The sequence below is a fragment of the Oryctolagus cuniculus genome, chromosome 5 (genome assembly GCF_051225735.1).
Source record: "Oryctolagus cuniculus isolate XC-2025 breed Fujian yellow rabbit chromosome 5, ASM5122573v1, whole genome shotgun sequence".
NCBI lineage: Eukaryota > Metazoa > Chordata > Mammalia > Lagomorpha > Leporidae > Oryctolagus > Oryctolagus cuniculus.
The window spans coordinates 130,206,070-130,220,323 of record NC_142871.1 but is presented as its reverse complement, the minus strand read 5'-3'; the positions used below and the strand labels follow the sequence as shown (position 1 = coordinate 130,220,323).

The 14,254-nt window shown below is 54.6% G+C and overlaps 1 protein-coding gene across 6 annotated transcripts in view; it reads right to left on the bottom strand.

The window, feature by feature from the left end:
* The window catches only part of KIF6 (kinesin family member 6), a 440,562-nt gene that overhangs the window by 20,118 nt on the left and 406,190 nt on the right, over positions 1–14,254 (bottom strand). For all 6 annotated transcript variants that reach the window (XM_070074112.2, XM_051854771.3, XM_008262871.5 and 3 more), the window contains one exon: positions 12,200–12,250. In XM_070074112.2, the coding sequence (XP_069930213.2) occupies positions 12,200–12,250 (51 nt within the window). The remainder of the gene's footprint in view (positions 1–12,199; positions 12,251–14,254) is intronic.

The window sequence follows — 14,254 nt, the reverse complement described above, 5'->3', positions numbered from 1 at the left end:
ATGGCCTCTCCCGCAGGGTGTGCTCCTCCTGCCCTGCTGTGTTCCCTGTGGAGGGGACGGCCACACGGGGCAGAGGGACAGGGGCACCAGGTCTGCTCGGCAATGGGAGGGAGGCCCTAGGTGCTCCCTGCACGCACGGGAAAGATGATTCTAGTTCCATGAGCTGCTTGTGCTAGGTGCAGACTCCCTCCTGTGGCAACTGGAGCCATCTCTTCCTGCCATCTCCACACAGTCCTTTCTGCTGAACACCGTGAGCTCTGGAGCCCGACCCACGAGCTTTCCCAGGCTGAGGGCACTCCCTCTCCCCCACCACTGTCCACAGGCTGGCCCCTGCCTGCTTCCCAGCCCACCGTGGCTTCCTCATTCCTTAGCTGGCCCGGTCACTACACCATCTTGTGCCCGGTCACCACACCAGCCTCACGGGCAGAGACAGCAGCAGGAGCCTTGGCAGTCCTAGAGCCCAGGGTCATCTTCACGGGCTGGAGCGTGGTGAGTGCTAAGGACACACGCACATTTCCGGGAAGGCTGGTTTTGTGTGGGCCCGTGAGAGTGAGTATGAGCCTTCCTCTCATCAGCACCCCTCATGAAGGTTACGGGGGTCTGCTCAAGTCTTTTGCCCCCACCCTGGGGCACAGAGGGCTCAGGTTCGAGGGGCACCTTCCTCCCTCAGAGGCAGGGAGGGCCTTGGGAGAGCCTCGGGAAGCTTGGTGAGGCTCCCGGAGGCCTGTGGGTTCCTCTTGTTCAGCAAATGTAGAGGCAGGGGAGGGGGCTGAGGAGCTGCTTGAAGCCACAGCAAGGAGTGCCTGCTGTGCCCTGTGTACCCAACACAACCTACAAGCACGGAAGAGTGGGGTGAGGGTCACCTGGATCGGTGGTGTGCTGCCAGGTGTTTAACAACCGGCTCTCGGGGTGGGCGGTGTGCTGACCTGTGTGATTAGCGATGCTTGTGGTGTAAATACTGCTGCTATGGTCAGCTTCAAGCTACCACCGCCATCTCCTGGGTCTGGAGTTGGATGGAGATGGACAGAGTCATGTCCCAGGAGCCAGTGAGCACTGGCGGCAGCACCTCACCCAGCTGTTCCAGTAGATCTGGGGTAGGCGTTCTGTCTGGCACCCAGTGAGGATGCACAGGTCCCTTACTGGAGCCCCAGGGTTTGGTGCCCAGCTCGGCTCTTGACTCCAGCTTCCTGCTACTGCAGACCCTGGGAGGCAGCAGCGATGGCTCAAGTGACTGCGCTCCTGCCATCCACGAGCGAGACCTGCTGCAGTGCCTGGCCCAATCCTGGCTGCTGTGGGCATTCGGTGAGTGAATCAGCAGATGGGGGCTTGCTCTCTGTCTTCCAAATGAATAATAATAGCAATAATCATAATAAAAATAATGATTGACCCCCATTTAGCACAGTCAGTTAGAAAAGTTGTATGGCCTTAGGAGAAAGGAATTGGAGTGACCCCTTCCTATTCCATTACCTCTGCGAGTCTGAATTATTGGGGCTGCAGGTACACTATCCGGTGACCCACGTGTTTTGTAGTTGTTTGTGATTGACAATGAATGACAACTGAGCTATGGGGTTGCTCAATTTCAATGCAGGGGCGGAGGAAGAATGATCCCATCTGGGAGGATTTATAGGAGTGCAGGCAGACAAGCAACCTCTGCTAGTCCGCGGGCATCACCCCAACGCGGCAGGGCGCCCCCTGCAGGTCTTGTGTCCCTGCTAGAAATCACAGTGCCTGCAGGAGGAAAGAAGGGTCTGCGTTGTTTGCACCTTTAAGGCAAAGGATCCTGGCACAAAGGGCAGTGGGGAGAACGGAGATGAGTCCGAGCTGCACGGGGGTCCCCATTTTGCTACCACTTCCACCATCACAATGACTCCACGGAAACAGTGATTTTGTTTGCTCTTGAATCCTTTGTCTCTGCTACTTCTTGGACGTCTGAGGGTTACTACAAACCATTTCAGACCCCGAAAGCTCAGAAAATGATGCAAATAGCACCCCTCCACCACCTCTGTATTTTAAACAAATTTCGTCTAAATAATTTCCCTCAATTGTTTCAGTTTTTTTTTTTTATAAATTCTGCTTTTTTTTTTATTTGAAAGGTAGAAAGACAGGAAAAGAGACAGAGAGCTCTTCCACCTGCCGGTTCACTCTCTAAATGCCCGCAACCTACAGGGCTGAGCCAGGCCAAAATCAGGAGTGGGGAATTCAGTCTGAGTCTCCCACATGGGTGGCAGGGACTCAAGTACTTGAGCCGTCACCGCTACCATCCAGGGTGTCCATCAGCAGGAGACTGGAGTTGGGAGCTGAGGGAGAACTCACACCCAGGCATCCCACTACGCGTGGGCGTCTCCAGGGATGGCTTCCTGCTGATCAGATCACAGAACTGGTGGAGTCCTCAGTGTACTCTCCACAGCCCACCACCTGCCTCCCACAAAGCTAATTCTGTCCTAATGGCACGTAGCCTTCTCTTAGATTCGTGTATTCTCACCCTATACTTAACACCCCTTAAGTAATACAAAGCTATTTCTTGGCGCAACAGGAGGTTGCATAGGTGTGCCCTTTGCAAATATTTGTTGAACTGTATACCTGAACAAGATATATTTTTGGCATCTTTCTGAGTTTGTCATAGTTCGCAGCAGAAAACCCTCAAACTGCTTGATAAATAGTCTTGAAACATTGGTGTCATCTCACAGACATCACTCATCAATTTCCTCTCAGTGGCCACTGCAGTTTTCAGAGCTGTTCGCGCAGCTGCGTGAGATCTGGAAGATTCCTGTTAGATGCTCCATGGTGTTCCACAGCACAGCCAGAGCGCATTCAGCTACCCCCTGCTGGGGGGCCCCTGGGCTGTCTGCTCCTTCTGGGGCGTGTGTGTGTGTGTGTGTGTGAGACTACTTGCTAGGGAGAGAGGCGCTGTGGTGAGCATCTCCTTGGGTACGCATGTGACACCTTTTTGGGTAACGTTCCTGGGCATGGAATTGCTAGGGCACAGGGTTTGTGTGTCTTCAGCTTTAGCAGGTGTTTCTAGAATCAACCCCAAATGATTGTGCAGGAGTTGTATCTATACAATTCACTTCTCCTTGCTCCTCACCTCTTCCTGCTTTGGATGGAATCCACTCTGCTCTGCTCCCTGGGTGGCTCCTGCCCATGGCTTGACTCTGATGTCCTCCTACCTTGGACACCCCGGGTGGCTCCTGCCCTTTATAATGGCTTCCCAGGGGTTTTACAAATAGACAGCACAGCTTCCAAAACACCGCTGAATGTTTTTTGTCAGTTACTTAGAACACATAGCACTTGCGTCTTGTATTTCTTCCCCAAACTCATCATCAGCTTCTCTGGGGAGATGGGAAAAAGTTACCCGGGTCATTACATGAGCAACAGCACTATTCCCAGGAAACACCGAGACCTTCCTCGAGGCTGGATTTGCCAAGCACAGATGGAGATTTTTATCATGTGTCAGGAAAAGAGAGGACAGAAGGAGGGGCTAACTATAATATATTAATATAGTAATAATTATAATCACACTATAATATACAATGCACTATAATATTCAATTATATTAATAAAATGAAGATTAATATATTAATATAATAATTAATAATACAATAATATAATAATATAATAACATTACTATGAAGAGTCTAGGATTTTTTAAAAAGATTTATTTATTTTTATTTGAAAGGCACAGTTACAGAGAGAGAGGTCTTCCATCCGCTGATTCACTCCCCAGATGGCCCCAACAACTGGAGCTGCACTGATCCGAAGCCAGGAACCAGGAGCTTCTTCTGGGTCTCCCACATGGGTGCAGGAGCCCAAGGACTTAGGCCATCTTCTACTGCTTCCCAGGCCATAGCAGAGAGCTGGATTGGAAGTGGAGCAGCCGGTACTGGAACCGGCACCCATATGGGATGCTGGTACTGCAGGTGGCGGCTTTACCTGCTACGCCACAGTGCTGGTCACAGGGTTTTGTTTTCTATATATTTTCTAAGTGCCTAACTCGTTCAAAGTAGCACATGTGATTTCTGTACATATGAATGATGAAAAGAATGGCTTTAGCAAGTGGGACCAAGATCCTTGGTGATCGAGGCCTCAAAGGAATCGGCAGCCCCTTCCTGGAGCTCTGCTGTGTTTCCACAAGGAAGAGGGATCAGTGGTGGCTTGAGCAGGGGTTGCTGGAGAGACGTGGTTCCTGTGGGGCTATGGTGGCCTCCATAGCGGCTATGCCGGCTGGCTTTGGTGTCATCCAGCTGTGATCAGCCCTGTGATGAGGGGCTGTGCTCCTGTCTGGGCTTCTCTTTCACCAATTCCCTGCGGCCGGAGTCAAGAGTCCCCGGTGACTCACTGAGCACCTGCTTGCCGGCCTGGGGGAGTGGACCTCCTTCTCACAGGACTGGGGTCAGGGACTTCAGGAAGGCCGAGAGACCAAGGTCACGGAACGAGCAAGTGGCAGTGGCTCGAGTCCAGCTGGGCCCTCCTGATTCCAAGGTGTGCTGGTTAATTTTTTGTGTTAACTGGATGGAGCCAAGGGACACCCAGGGTGCATCTGTGAGGGTGCTTCTGGGAGAGAGGAGCACTTGAACGAGCAGACCGAGGGCAGGAGATCCCCTCCATCAGTGTGAGTGGGTGTCACTGATCCACCGAGGGCTGTGCTCCCTTTGCGTCAGCTGGTCTATCCGTCTCTTCCTGCCCCTGGACATTAGCTCTCCCGGCTCTCAAGCATTTGGACCGTGGCTGGGACCCAGGCCACCAGTGCCCCTGGTCCCTCGGGCATTCTGGCTTGGGCACCGCCCCCACCGACTCTCCTGGGCTTCCAGCTCCCTGGACTACTCAGCCTCCCACTATCACAAGACCCAGAGCTCTCCTATTTGTCCACACATGTCCTATGGGCCTGCTTATCTGCTGAACCTCAGCTGCATTCAAGACAGGTCCCAGGGCTGATGCAGAGTCCCTCCCGCCCCCCGCCCCCCTTCTCCAGAAGGGCTGGTTGAGGGAGGCTGGAACCACTCAAAGGGTCTGAAGTCCTGGTGACTGGGAACTGGGGGGGTCACTCCTCACTTCCAGCCTCTGTGCTGAGCCTGGAGATCTGGCCAATGACTCAGTCACTGGAGCACAAGCAACCGAGGACTCAACTTGCCTTGAGTGGGGAGACTTCATCATTGCTCTCCCGGAGCCACCTGCGTTCTCTGGGAACCAACTGAGGTGTCACCTGCTCCCTTTGCAGTCAGCTATCTTTATCATTCATCCATTGAATCCACCCAAATCCCTGCATGTCTGCACCGAGGTTGCGAGGGTTTCCTGCGTTCCCAGGGGAGTCTGCATTCACACAGGCTAACACTATGGCTCTGGGGAGCTGATAGGTGTTACAGAATCCATATGTCTGCTCAGCAAGCAGGAAGCGAATACCACCTCAGCCCCATGGAGTGTGCTGGGCACTGGGGCATTGCTTGGTCCCAGCCCGTCCTTTTACGGCTGTTGGATCCCAGGCACGTAGCCCCTTAGTTACCTAGGTGCACCTGTAGGGCGCACGGCGATTCCTCAGATCTCACCGATGTATTCAAAGCCTCTCGTGTGCCCATCACTGTGCTCTGTGCCGGGGAAGGGGAGGTTCTCTGTACAGTGCGAGGATGAGTGGGAGACAGATGAGCACAGGTCAGTAAGTTCCATCACAGATCTCTGTGCAGAGCTCTGGGTGGGCCCAGAAGCAGTGGCACAGCTCTGGGGAAGGGAAGTTGGAGCTGCCTCTTTTGGGAATATTTTCGACAGAGCCCCAGGTCTGAGGGAGGGAGACACGTTGAAGGCTGCGGATTCGGGGCTGGTGCTGTAGCACAGTGAGTTAAGCTGCTGCCTGCGGCACCAGTGTCCCGTATGAGTGCTGGTCTGAGTCCCAGTTGCTCAGCTTCCCATCGAGGTCCCTGCTAACGGGCCCGGGAAAGAGCAGCAGATGACGCAAGGGCTTGAGCCCCTGCCAGGCACATGGGATACCCAAAGTTCCCAGCTCCTGGCTTCAGCTTGGCCCAGACCCGGCCGTTGTAACTGGGGAGTGAACCAACAAAAAGGTTTTTTCTCTCTCTCTCTTTCTCTCTCTCTCTCTCTCTTCCTGTCACTCTGCCTTTCAAATAAATAATGAATAAAATCATTAAAAAAGCTGCAAATCTTTTTCTGCACACATAAGTGTGAGGGCAAAAAGACAAAGAAAGGTTGGTTGAACTGGGGTGGGGCCCAGCTGTTGGCATGCTGAACCCCCCTCCCCAGCACCACAGCAGAGGCCCGTTTGTAAACCACTGGCCTAGAGGGTGCTGGGTGGGCCTCTCTAGTTCTGTCTCCATGGATGGCTCCTTTCTGGCTCCTGGGATTCCAGGTGTTACAAACTGGATCACGGCAGGTGATTGGGGAAGTCTGGGGAAGCCATGGGTGGCGGTCGAGTCTTTTGCTTTCTCTCAAAGTTGTTGTCCCCAGGTATAGAATTCCAAAAAGCTCTTCAAGACTCATTCTTACTCAAGTTTTCCCCAATAGGAAAAGGCGGAACAGTAGCCTCAGCTGAGAGCAACACGGATGCCACAAGAGGGCGCTGTAGCCCAGAGTCTGAAACCAGGATAGTGCTGGCAAGCAGGGAACCATCGCGCTTGGAGCCTCATCCGCCTTCCTTTTAAGGTCCGGGCGTGGGTGTCTGGGGACACTTAGTGCACACTGATTGCTGGCAAGTCGAGGTCCCCACGTGGCATTGTGGCCACAATGGCCTGTCCGAAGGGGCTGCTTTGTTCTCTGTCCCTGGGGTGGTGAGAGGCGATGGCAGGGAGAGCCTGGGACCCAGGAGATGGGGTTTGTGGGACAATAGCAGATGCCACGTGCAACCTGCAAGTCTCATGTCAGGGCGCATTTCCCTGTCTTACGTATTAATCACTATTAGTGTTCCCATATTCTGAAGCATGCCTACAAGAGGAAGAAATGGAACGTTCCTGTAGGTTATGTTTTCACAGATGCTGGGTAGAGGGGTAAGTGCGGAGACAGGTGGGCTGATTTGCAATGTGCACCACTGTGCTGGGCACATCTGTGAGCTTCTCAGGGGCAGTGAGACTCCTAGGGCTGGTCCCGGCTCTATCTGGGTCAAGTCCATGGCAAGTTCACTCAGAATCAGTCAGCAGAACAGCAGAGCTTCTGGGTGTCGGCTGGCAGCATGGCCCCAAGGGCGGAGCTGGGTGCAGGTGAGGGGCAGGGGAAGGCCGGGGTGGGGCGGGGAGTGAGCGCTGGTGCAGGTCAGTGAGCAAATGCTGAGGAATTCCAGTGGGTGCTGGCTCTTGCTTTTCCTAAAAGGCCTCTTTGACCAAGGCTTCCTTGCTCAAATATGCCCAGCGGCTCAACCGTCTGTTGAATGCAAGCTCAGATTCAAGGCTCTCAGTGAGCTGGCCGGTCCTACTGTTTAGCTTTGCCCTCAACTCTTTCAAATCAATCCCCTAAGAGAGCCATTCTACACACACACACACACACACACACACACGTACACATGCCATATAGACATGCCACACACATATGCCACATATACATGCCCCCACATGCACATGTATTGCACACACGACATATATATACGCCTGCCACACATATGCACATATACCCCCCCACACCATATATACATGCCCCTCCATATGCACATATACCACACACACACACACAGTGTGCACCCCAGCCACCCCCCCACTCTTCCCGGTGGTTCTGAGTCCTGCCCGTTCTTCAAGACCCAGGCCAGGCCTGTGGCCCTGGGGACACCCCCGGGGTGGGGCTCTTCCTGTTAAGTTCCTAAAGCTCTGATGGCTCCTTCCTTTCTCCAGGCACACTTCACACGCTTCTTGGCAGGGGTCTGCCTATCTTGTAGACTCTAACCGTAGGCACTCATTAGCGCTTGGATTGTGAACTGAGAGAGGTGTCTGGGGGAGAGCGCTGGCCCCCAGTCCCAGGCTGGGTTCTCCCCTCTGGATTCCTGCTCGGTGTGACCACGGGGGAGCAGAGGACCTGGATCGGATTACCCCAGCTGCTCACGAAGACGCTCCCACTGAGTTATGCTTTAATGTCAGGCCTGTAGCTTTTATAGCGGGTCGATAGACGAATCAGCTGCTTAAACAACAGTTTGGATCTTCTGTGAAACTGCAGTTGAAGACATCACTCACTGTGTCAGTCAGTGTCCTTTATACCAGGATTCACACGATAAATTCTGGCTTGTGTTTAGTTCCAGGGAGAAATTCTATTTCTGCAGATAAATTAGTTAGTGCGCTTCCTGCTGTCAGAAAATGAAAACTGGCGAGCTCCGGGTCCTTCTCTTCTTGCTTAGCGGCGAGGCAAGAGAGAGCCAAATTTATTGCTCCTTGTTTTGTAATTTGCTCAGCGGTGGGGTCCAAAAGCACTTACTCCTTCTCCTTCTTTTAAATGGACTTGATTTTACTGGATGCTCAGATGGCTCGTGCGAGTCTGGAAGTCGTCTGGGGACGCAGCCACGTGGCCGTGGATTTGACCAGCTGGGTGCTCGTGCCGGCTGCTAGGGCGACGGGGAAGAACCTGCGCCCAGCTTTCAGGGTACCCCCACTTCAGCACGGAGAACCGCTGTGCGAGGGAGTAACTACAAGGCAAGGCTGGTGCTCTGCCGGAGACGCACGGGCTAGAGGCAAAGCAGGTCTGGAGAGAAGAGCTCAGGGCAGGCCCCGTGGAGGAGGCCCAGGCTGAACCGGCTCGCGGCCCCTGCAGGAAGGGGACGGTGAGCGGAAGGACTCACGGGTCTGGATCTGAAATCTTCAAAGGGGTTTGCCACTTGCTGTGTGTGCCCCCTCGTCCTGGTCACACTGAAAACTCTCTGAGGGCAAGCCCTGGATCTGTGGCTCTCGGGGGACTAAGGGCAGCACAGTGCAGTGTGGTGGCCGGAGCCCAGGCTGAACCAAGTGAGACAGGTTCTCTTCACCCCTAGCTAGGTAGTGAGGCCAACAGTAGCATCTACCTCCTGGGGATCCCGCGGACATTACAGAGACACACACAGAGGACTGGGAATGAGGCCAGGTGCAGGCTACGGTGCTCACAAATGCTGGCTGGTCAGTTTTGTCGGTGTAATCAACAATCTCATGCCATTTAGGCTCGATGGTACCCACGGGGTGGTAACAGCCCAGTGGGATTCAGTAAAGCACTCCCCAACCAGCTGGCTGCCTCTAGTTAAATCAGCATGACTTGCAAATAATGCCTACTTTATGGAGAACCTTGCTGGGGTGGGTGCTGTGGCACAGCATGTTAAACCGCTGCCTGCGACACCTGCATCCCATATGAGTGCCGGTTCGAGTCCCAGCTGCTCCACCTCCGATCCAGCTCCCTGCAAGTGTGCCTGGGAAAGCAGTGGAAGATGATCCAAGTGCTTGAGTCCCTGCACCCATGCGGGAGACCCGGATGGAGTTCCAGGCTCCCAGCTTCAGCCTGGCCCAGCCCTGGCTGTGGGGGCCATGTAGGAAGCGCACCAGCAGATGGCAGCGCTCTCTCTCTAGCTCTGTCTCTCCATCCTCCTGTCACTCTGCCCTTCAAATAAATAAGTAATTCAATCTTTAAAAAAGAAAATAAATAACAGCGTTTTATTTCCCAAGACAGTCGGGAACCTCCGCTCGCTGAGGATGTCCTCAGCACTGGCCGCTGGCGCTCCTCCTGGGGGGCACCCCCACTCGCGCCCTGGCGGTCTCAGTTTGGGAGCCCACCCTGCCCAGTGCTTCTCCTGCCTCATTTCCGTCCTCAGTGGTTTCCCTGTCCCCTGGATTTCCCAAAGGGTCTGGGTGTGGCAGAGGTTTGTTTCCTGATGTATTGTGGGTGCGTGGGAAAGGAGGAGAAAGCCATAATATGTATTTTCAGCCAGGCAGAGGCCCAGAACAATACACACATGCACACACAGTATATACATGTCTGTTCATGTGTGTGTACATGCATGTAACGGTCTTGAAATGGAGTTCCTGATTATATGCCAGGGGGCGTGGTGGTCAATGTTTAACAGGTGATCTCTGAAAATAAAGCCATTTTGCCAGTTTTCTTGGTGTAAATGGCTGATGGCGCGCGCACTAGCAGTGTGTGACGTCACTGACCGTGGCCATGGGGAGCACGCACAGACCACGCCACTGCAGTGTCCCCACCGCACGTACACATGATGTGAATCGCTTCGAGAGCAAAGATTACAGAAAAATGCACCAAGGTCATTAGGAAGTGACGGATTTGTGAGTATTCGTAAACTCTGTTTTAAAATATAATTAATTGCAAGCTTATATAACACAGTTCTCCTAACAAGTGTGTTTAATATACAGCTCCCCGGGCTGCTAGAAGGCGCCAGCTGGCTTCTGCACCCCTGGGTGTGACTTCCACCGACAGGCAAAGGCCTCCCCCAAAGCGGGCCCCTCACGTCATCAACTCAATCCTGGCTCCTCGGAGATGTGCCATGGCCAATTCCCTGGGGGCGCCCCCAGAGTCACATTCCCGGGCAAACCTCCCCGGCTCCCAACTGCCCCCTTCTCCCGGCTGCCTCCCTCTCCCTCGCACTCCCCCAAACCTCAGTATAAGACAGAGACAGCAGCAAAGGGAAGTCTCGGCAAGCAGGTGCAGGAAGAGGGGGGAACAGCACCCAAGGGAGCTGGAACACACCGGGAGGAGGAGGCGGCACGAGGCTCGGGCGTGGACCAGGGCTGGGCGCATCCGCTCCTGCTCGACTCCCACCTCGGAAGCCCACGGGAGGTCCTAGGGCCCCGAGGGAGCTGCTCTGCGCCTTGAGGAGCCCTTGTCTGGCATCACCCTTCGGGACAGCCTGCAGCGGACGTGCCTGGAGTTTTCGCTCAAAAGAAGCCCAAGACGCCGCCGAGTGGGGCGAGTGGGGCGCATGCGCATTGGCGGCTCCACCTGCCCGCAGACACCCACCCTCAATGGCCTTTCACCTCAAAATGGCAGCTGGGAGATGTTAACGCTTCTTTTCTAATTTGGAATAGTATGCTTTTTAAAATTGGTATTTCAGATATCTTAATTAGACTTCCAGCCAACGTGCCTTCCGTTGGAAGGTGGGCTCTGTTGAACCTGACACCTGCTCTGATTCCGAAGAAGGCACCAGGGGGCTGAGCAGAGGGGTAGAGGTGCAAGCCAGCGGCAGAGAACAGGCAGCTCAGGGAACGCCCAGCCTGCCAGGGCCTAGCCCTGCCAGGGCCCAGAACCTATGTTGCCAGCACAGCCACATACGTTTCCACTTGTTTTAAAAAGCGCGCTCTGAAAGCTCCCCGGAACCAGGAGGAAGGTTCCCCTGAAGCTGGGTGACCCTCCCCATCACTGCTGCTCTCCCATCTGCACCAGGAAGGCTGCGGAGGAAGCCGCGTGTTTCGGGGCTGGGGCAGCCCCTGGGGAAGCCTGCACACTGAAGGTGAGCCTGGAGCAGGGTCACTTTAGCAAAGCTTCCTTCCGCCTTTGGGGAGCTAGGACCCGGGGCAGCCCTGGACTCTGGCCGGAGAAGGCCCTCAGGCAGGCTCTCAGCTCTGCACCTGTGCCTGAGTGGCTTTCTAAGGACAGAGAGAGACCAGAGGATGCACACACGCCATCTCCCTGTCTCTCCCCATGGGATGTCCTAGGAGCCTCAGGACACCACCAGTGAGAAGGTCACTACCTGATGTGGCCTGTCGACCTCTGACCTCCAGGACTATCAGCCGCAAAGAAACCTCTTCTCTAAAACGTACCCAGACTATGGTACTATATTGCTGTGGCATCAGAAGGTGCACGAAGGCCCAGGCTAGCCACATGACCTTGGGCACGACGCTGGGTCCCCTTCTCCTGGCAGGTGCACTTACCTCTCCAAGGACTTGTGGGCAAGCTCGCAGATAGCACATATAAGGCAGTGCCCGGAGATGGCCCACTAGAGGGTGGCTAACCTGGTGTGGCTAACCATCGTCACTGATGGTTACTGTGAAGATGAATGGCCCGTGGTTCTGGAAAGCTCAAGGTAGGACCCAGGGTGGTGTGGAAAGGTAAGGAGGCTGAGGCAGCGCCGGTTGGAAGGGCGAGCCTCCAGGTGCCGACAGCTGGGAGCCAGTGCGCGGTCAGGGGCAGCCGGTCCCACTGAGGAGCAGCACACAGAGGGAGTGGCGCTGACAGCAGCCCTTGCCCTAACCTCCCCGGGGGTGTTCCCCGAGTGTCTTCCGCCTTCTTCCTGCAGGTGCTACCTTGTACCTACCTAGCGCTACTTGCTGGATGTGCCGCTGGGTGAGTTCTTCCTTCAGGTGACCTGCAGAGACACGGAAGAAAGCCCACAGTGAGTTTCTGATGGGCTGCGGGAAGACCTGGCCTCGGAAGCCTGGGGCGAGCTAAGGGAAAAAGTAGAGCGAGGGATGACGCAGGCCTGGGTGGCAAGAAGAGGCCCCCCCACGCCAGGAGGCAAAGGCCCTGGCAGCCTGTCAACGCAGGCACCCCTTTCACCTTCTGCTTCTATCATCTGGGGCTCTGTTACCTTCACCCACCACTCACAAGCTCTCCTGGGCCCCCCGTCTCTTACGTCGTTCTTCCTGTCTGTTATTAGAGAAGGGGGAGGCAGATTTGGCCTTGTAATAGTTTATAGAACTACTTTTAAATTAAATTTTAAAAATATTTATTTGTTCATTCAAAAGTCAAAGAGAGAGAGGAGACAGAGAGAGAGAGAGAGAGAGAGAGAGAGAGAGAGAGAGAGATCTCCATCCGTTGGTTCACTCCCCCAATGCACTCAGTGGCGGGGGCTGGGCCAGGCTGAAGTCAGAAACAAGGAGCTTCTTCTGGGTCTCCCATGTGGGTGCAGAGGCCCAAGCACATGGGCCATCTTCTACTGCTTTCCCAGGTGCATTAATAGGGAGCTGGATTGGAAGTGGAGCAGCCAGGGACACAAACCAGCACCATAGGGGATGCTGGCATGGCAGGTGGTGGCCCAATCCGATCTGCCACAATGCCAGCCCCCAATTTCTTTATTTTTTATTTGAAAAACATTGATGTGTGTGTGTGTGTGTGTGTGTGTATTTAAAGAGAGATCTTCCATGTGCTGGATCACTCCCTAAATGCCCACAACAGCTGAGGCTGGATCAGACCAAATCCAAGAGTCAGGAACTCCATCTGCGTCTCCCACATGAGTTTCCCACATGGGGAGGCAGGGACCCAAGTACTTAGCTGTCAGCTGCTGCCTCCCAGGGTGCACATTAACAGGAAGCTGCACAGGGCCTGGACACCTGCATATCTGTGCCTTGCCTACTGCATGTCCCTCCTGGAGAGGACTAGGCCCAGAAGAAGCCACCCTTTGGGCCTGGGTAGTAACTGCACCCTAATTCCAAATTGGGAAGAGTGGGAACGTTGGGTGGAGTTGCGGGGGAGCTGGGGAGTGGAAACCCAGTGATGAATCCTGGTGAGCCTGCAGTCAGCTGGAGACTGACCTGACACCTGGGCCAGCCACAGCCACAGATGCAGTGGCCCACCCCCGACCCTGTGCTACATGACCCTTACTGTCTCCACCAGAAGATTAAAGTTAGGCAGGGTGCGTGTGCGGCACAGCGGTATCGTCGCCCCTTGGGATGCCTGCATCCCATGTCACAATGCCCGGCTTGAGTCTCAGCTCCTCTGCTTCCAATCCAGCTTCTGGCAAATGCACACCCAAGAAGGCCGCAGGCGATGGCTCAAGTACTTGGGTCCCTGTCACCCACATGGGAGACCTGGATTGAGTTCCTGGCTCCTGGCTCCTGGCTTTGGTCTGGCCCAGCCCTGGCTCTTGTAGGTATTTGTGGGAGAGAATCAGCAGATGGAAAAAAAGATCTCTCTTCTTCATGGCCCCATCTCTCTGCTTGTCAAATAAAAAATGAACAACAACAACAACAGGAGGTAGGAGCGTAAGCCTAGATCTGGGCTGACTCCAGTATGCATCAAACACAGTGGAACTGAAGTTTTAAAAAGCACAGCATGTGCATGTTCCAAATAAAAGGGGATGCTGTGGTGACAAACACAGCACTTGGTGGCATCTTGTAACTTAGATTATGAAGGGCTCTCTTGTGGTGATAGCAGGGTGATGTTGGTGCACCCTGCCTGTCTCCTGGGTATAGGCGCAGGTGCCCGGCGGTGCGGCCCCTCCCCTGCCTGGGGCTGTCTTCTGAAGGGGACTGGACTGTGGACACACTGGACTGTGTTCCTCTCTGGGAAGCCAGCACTCCCCCCCTGCCCCGGCAAGGGGCCTCCCTGACACCAAGCATCATTATCCTTGGCAATGGCCCCCCTGTGCTTC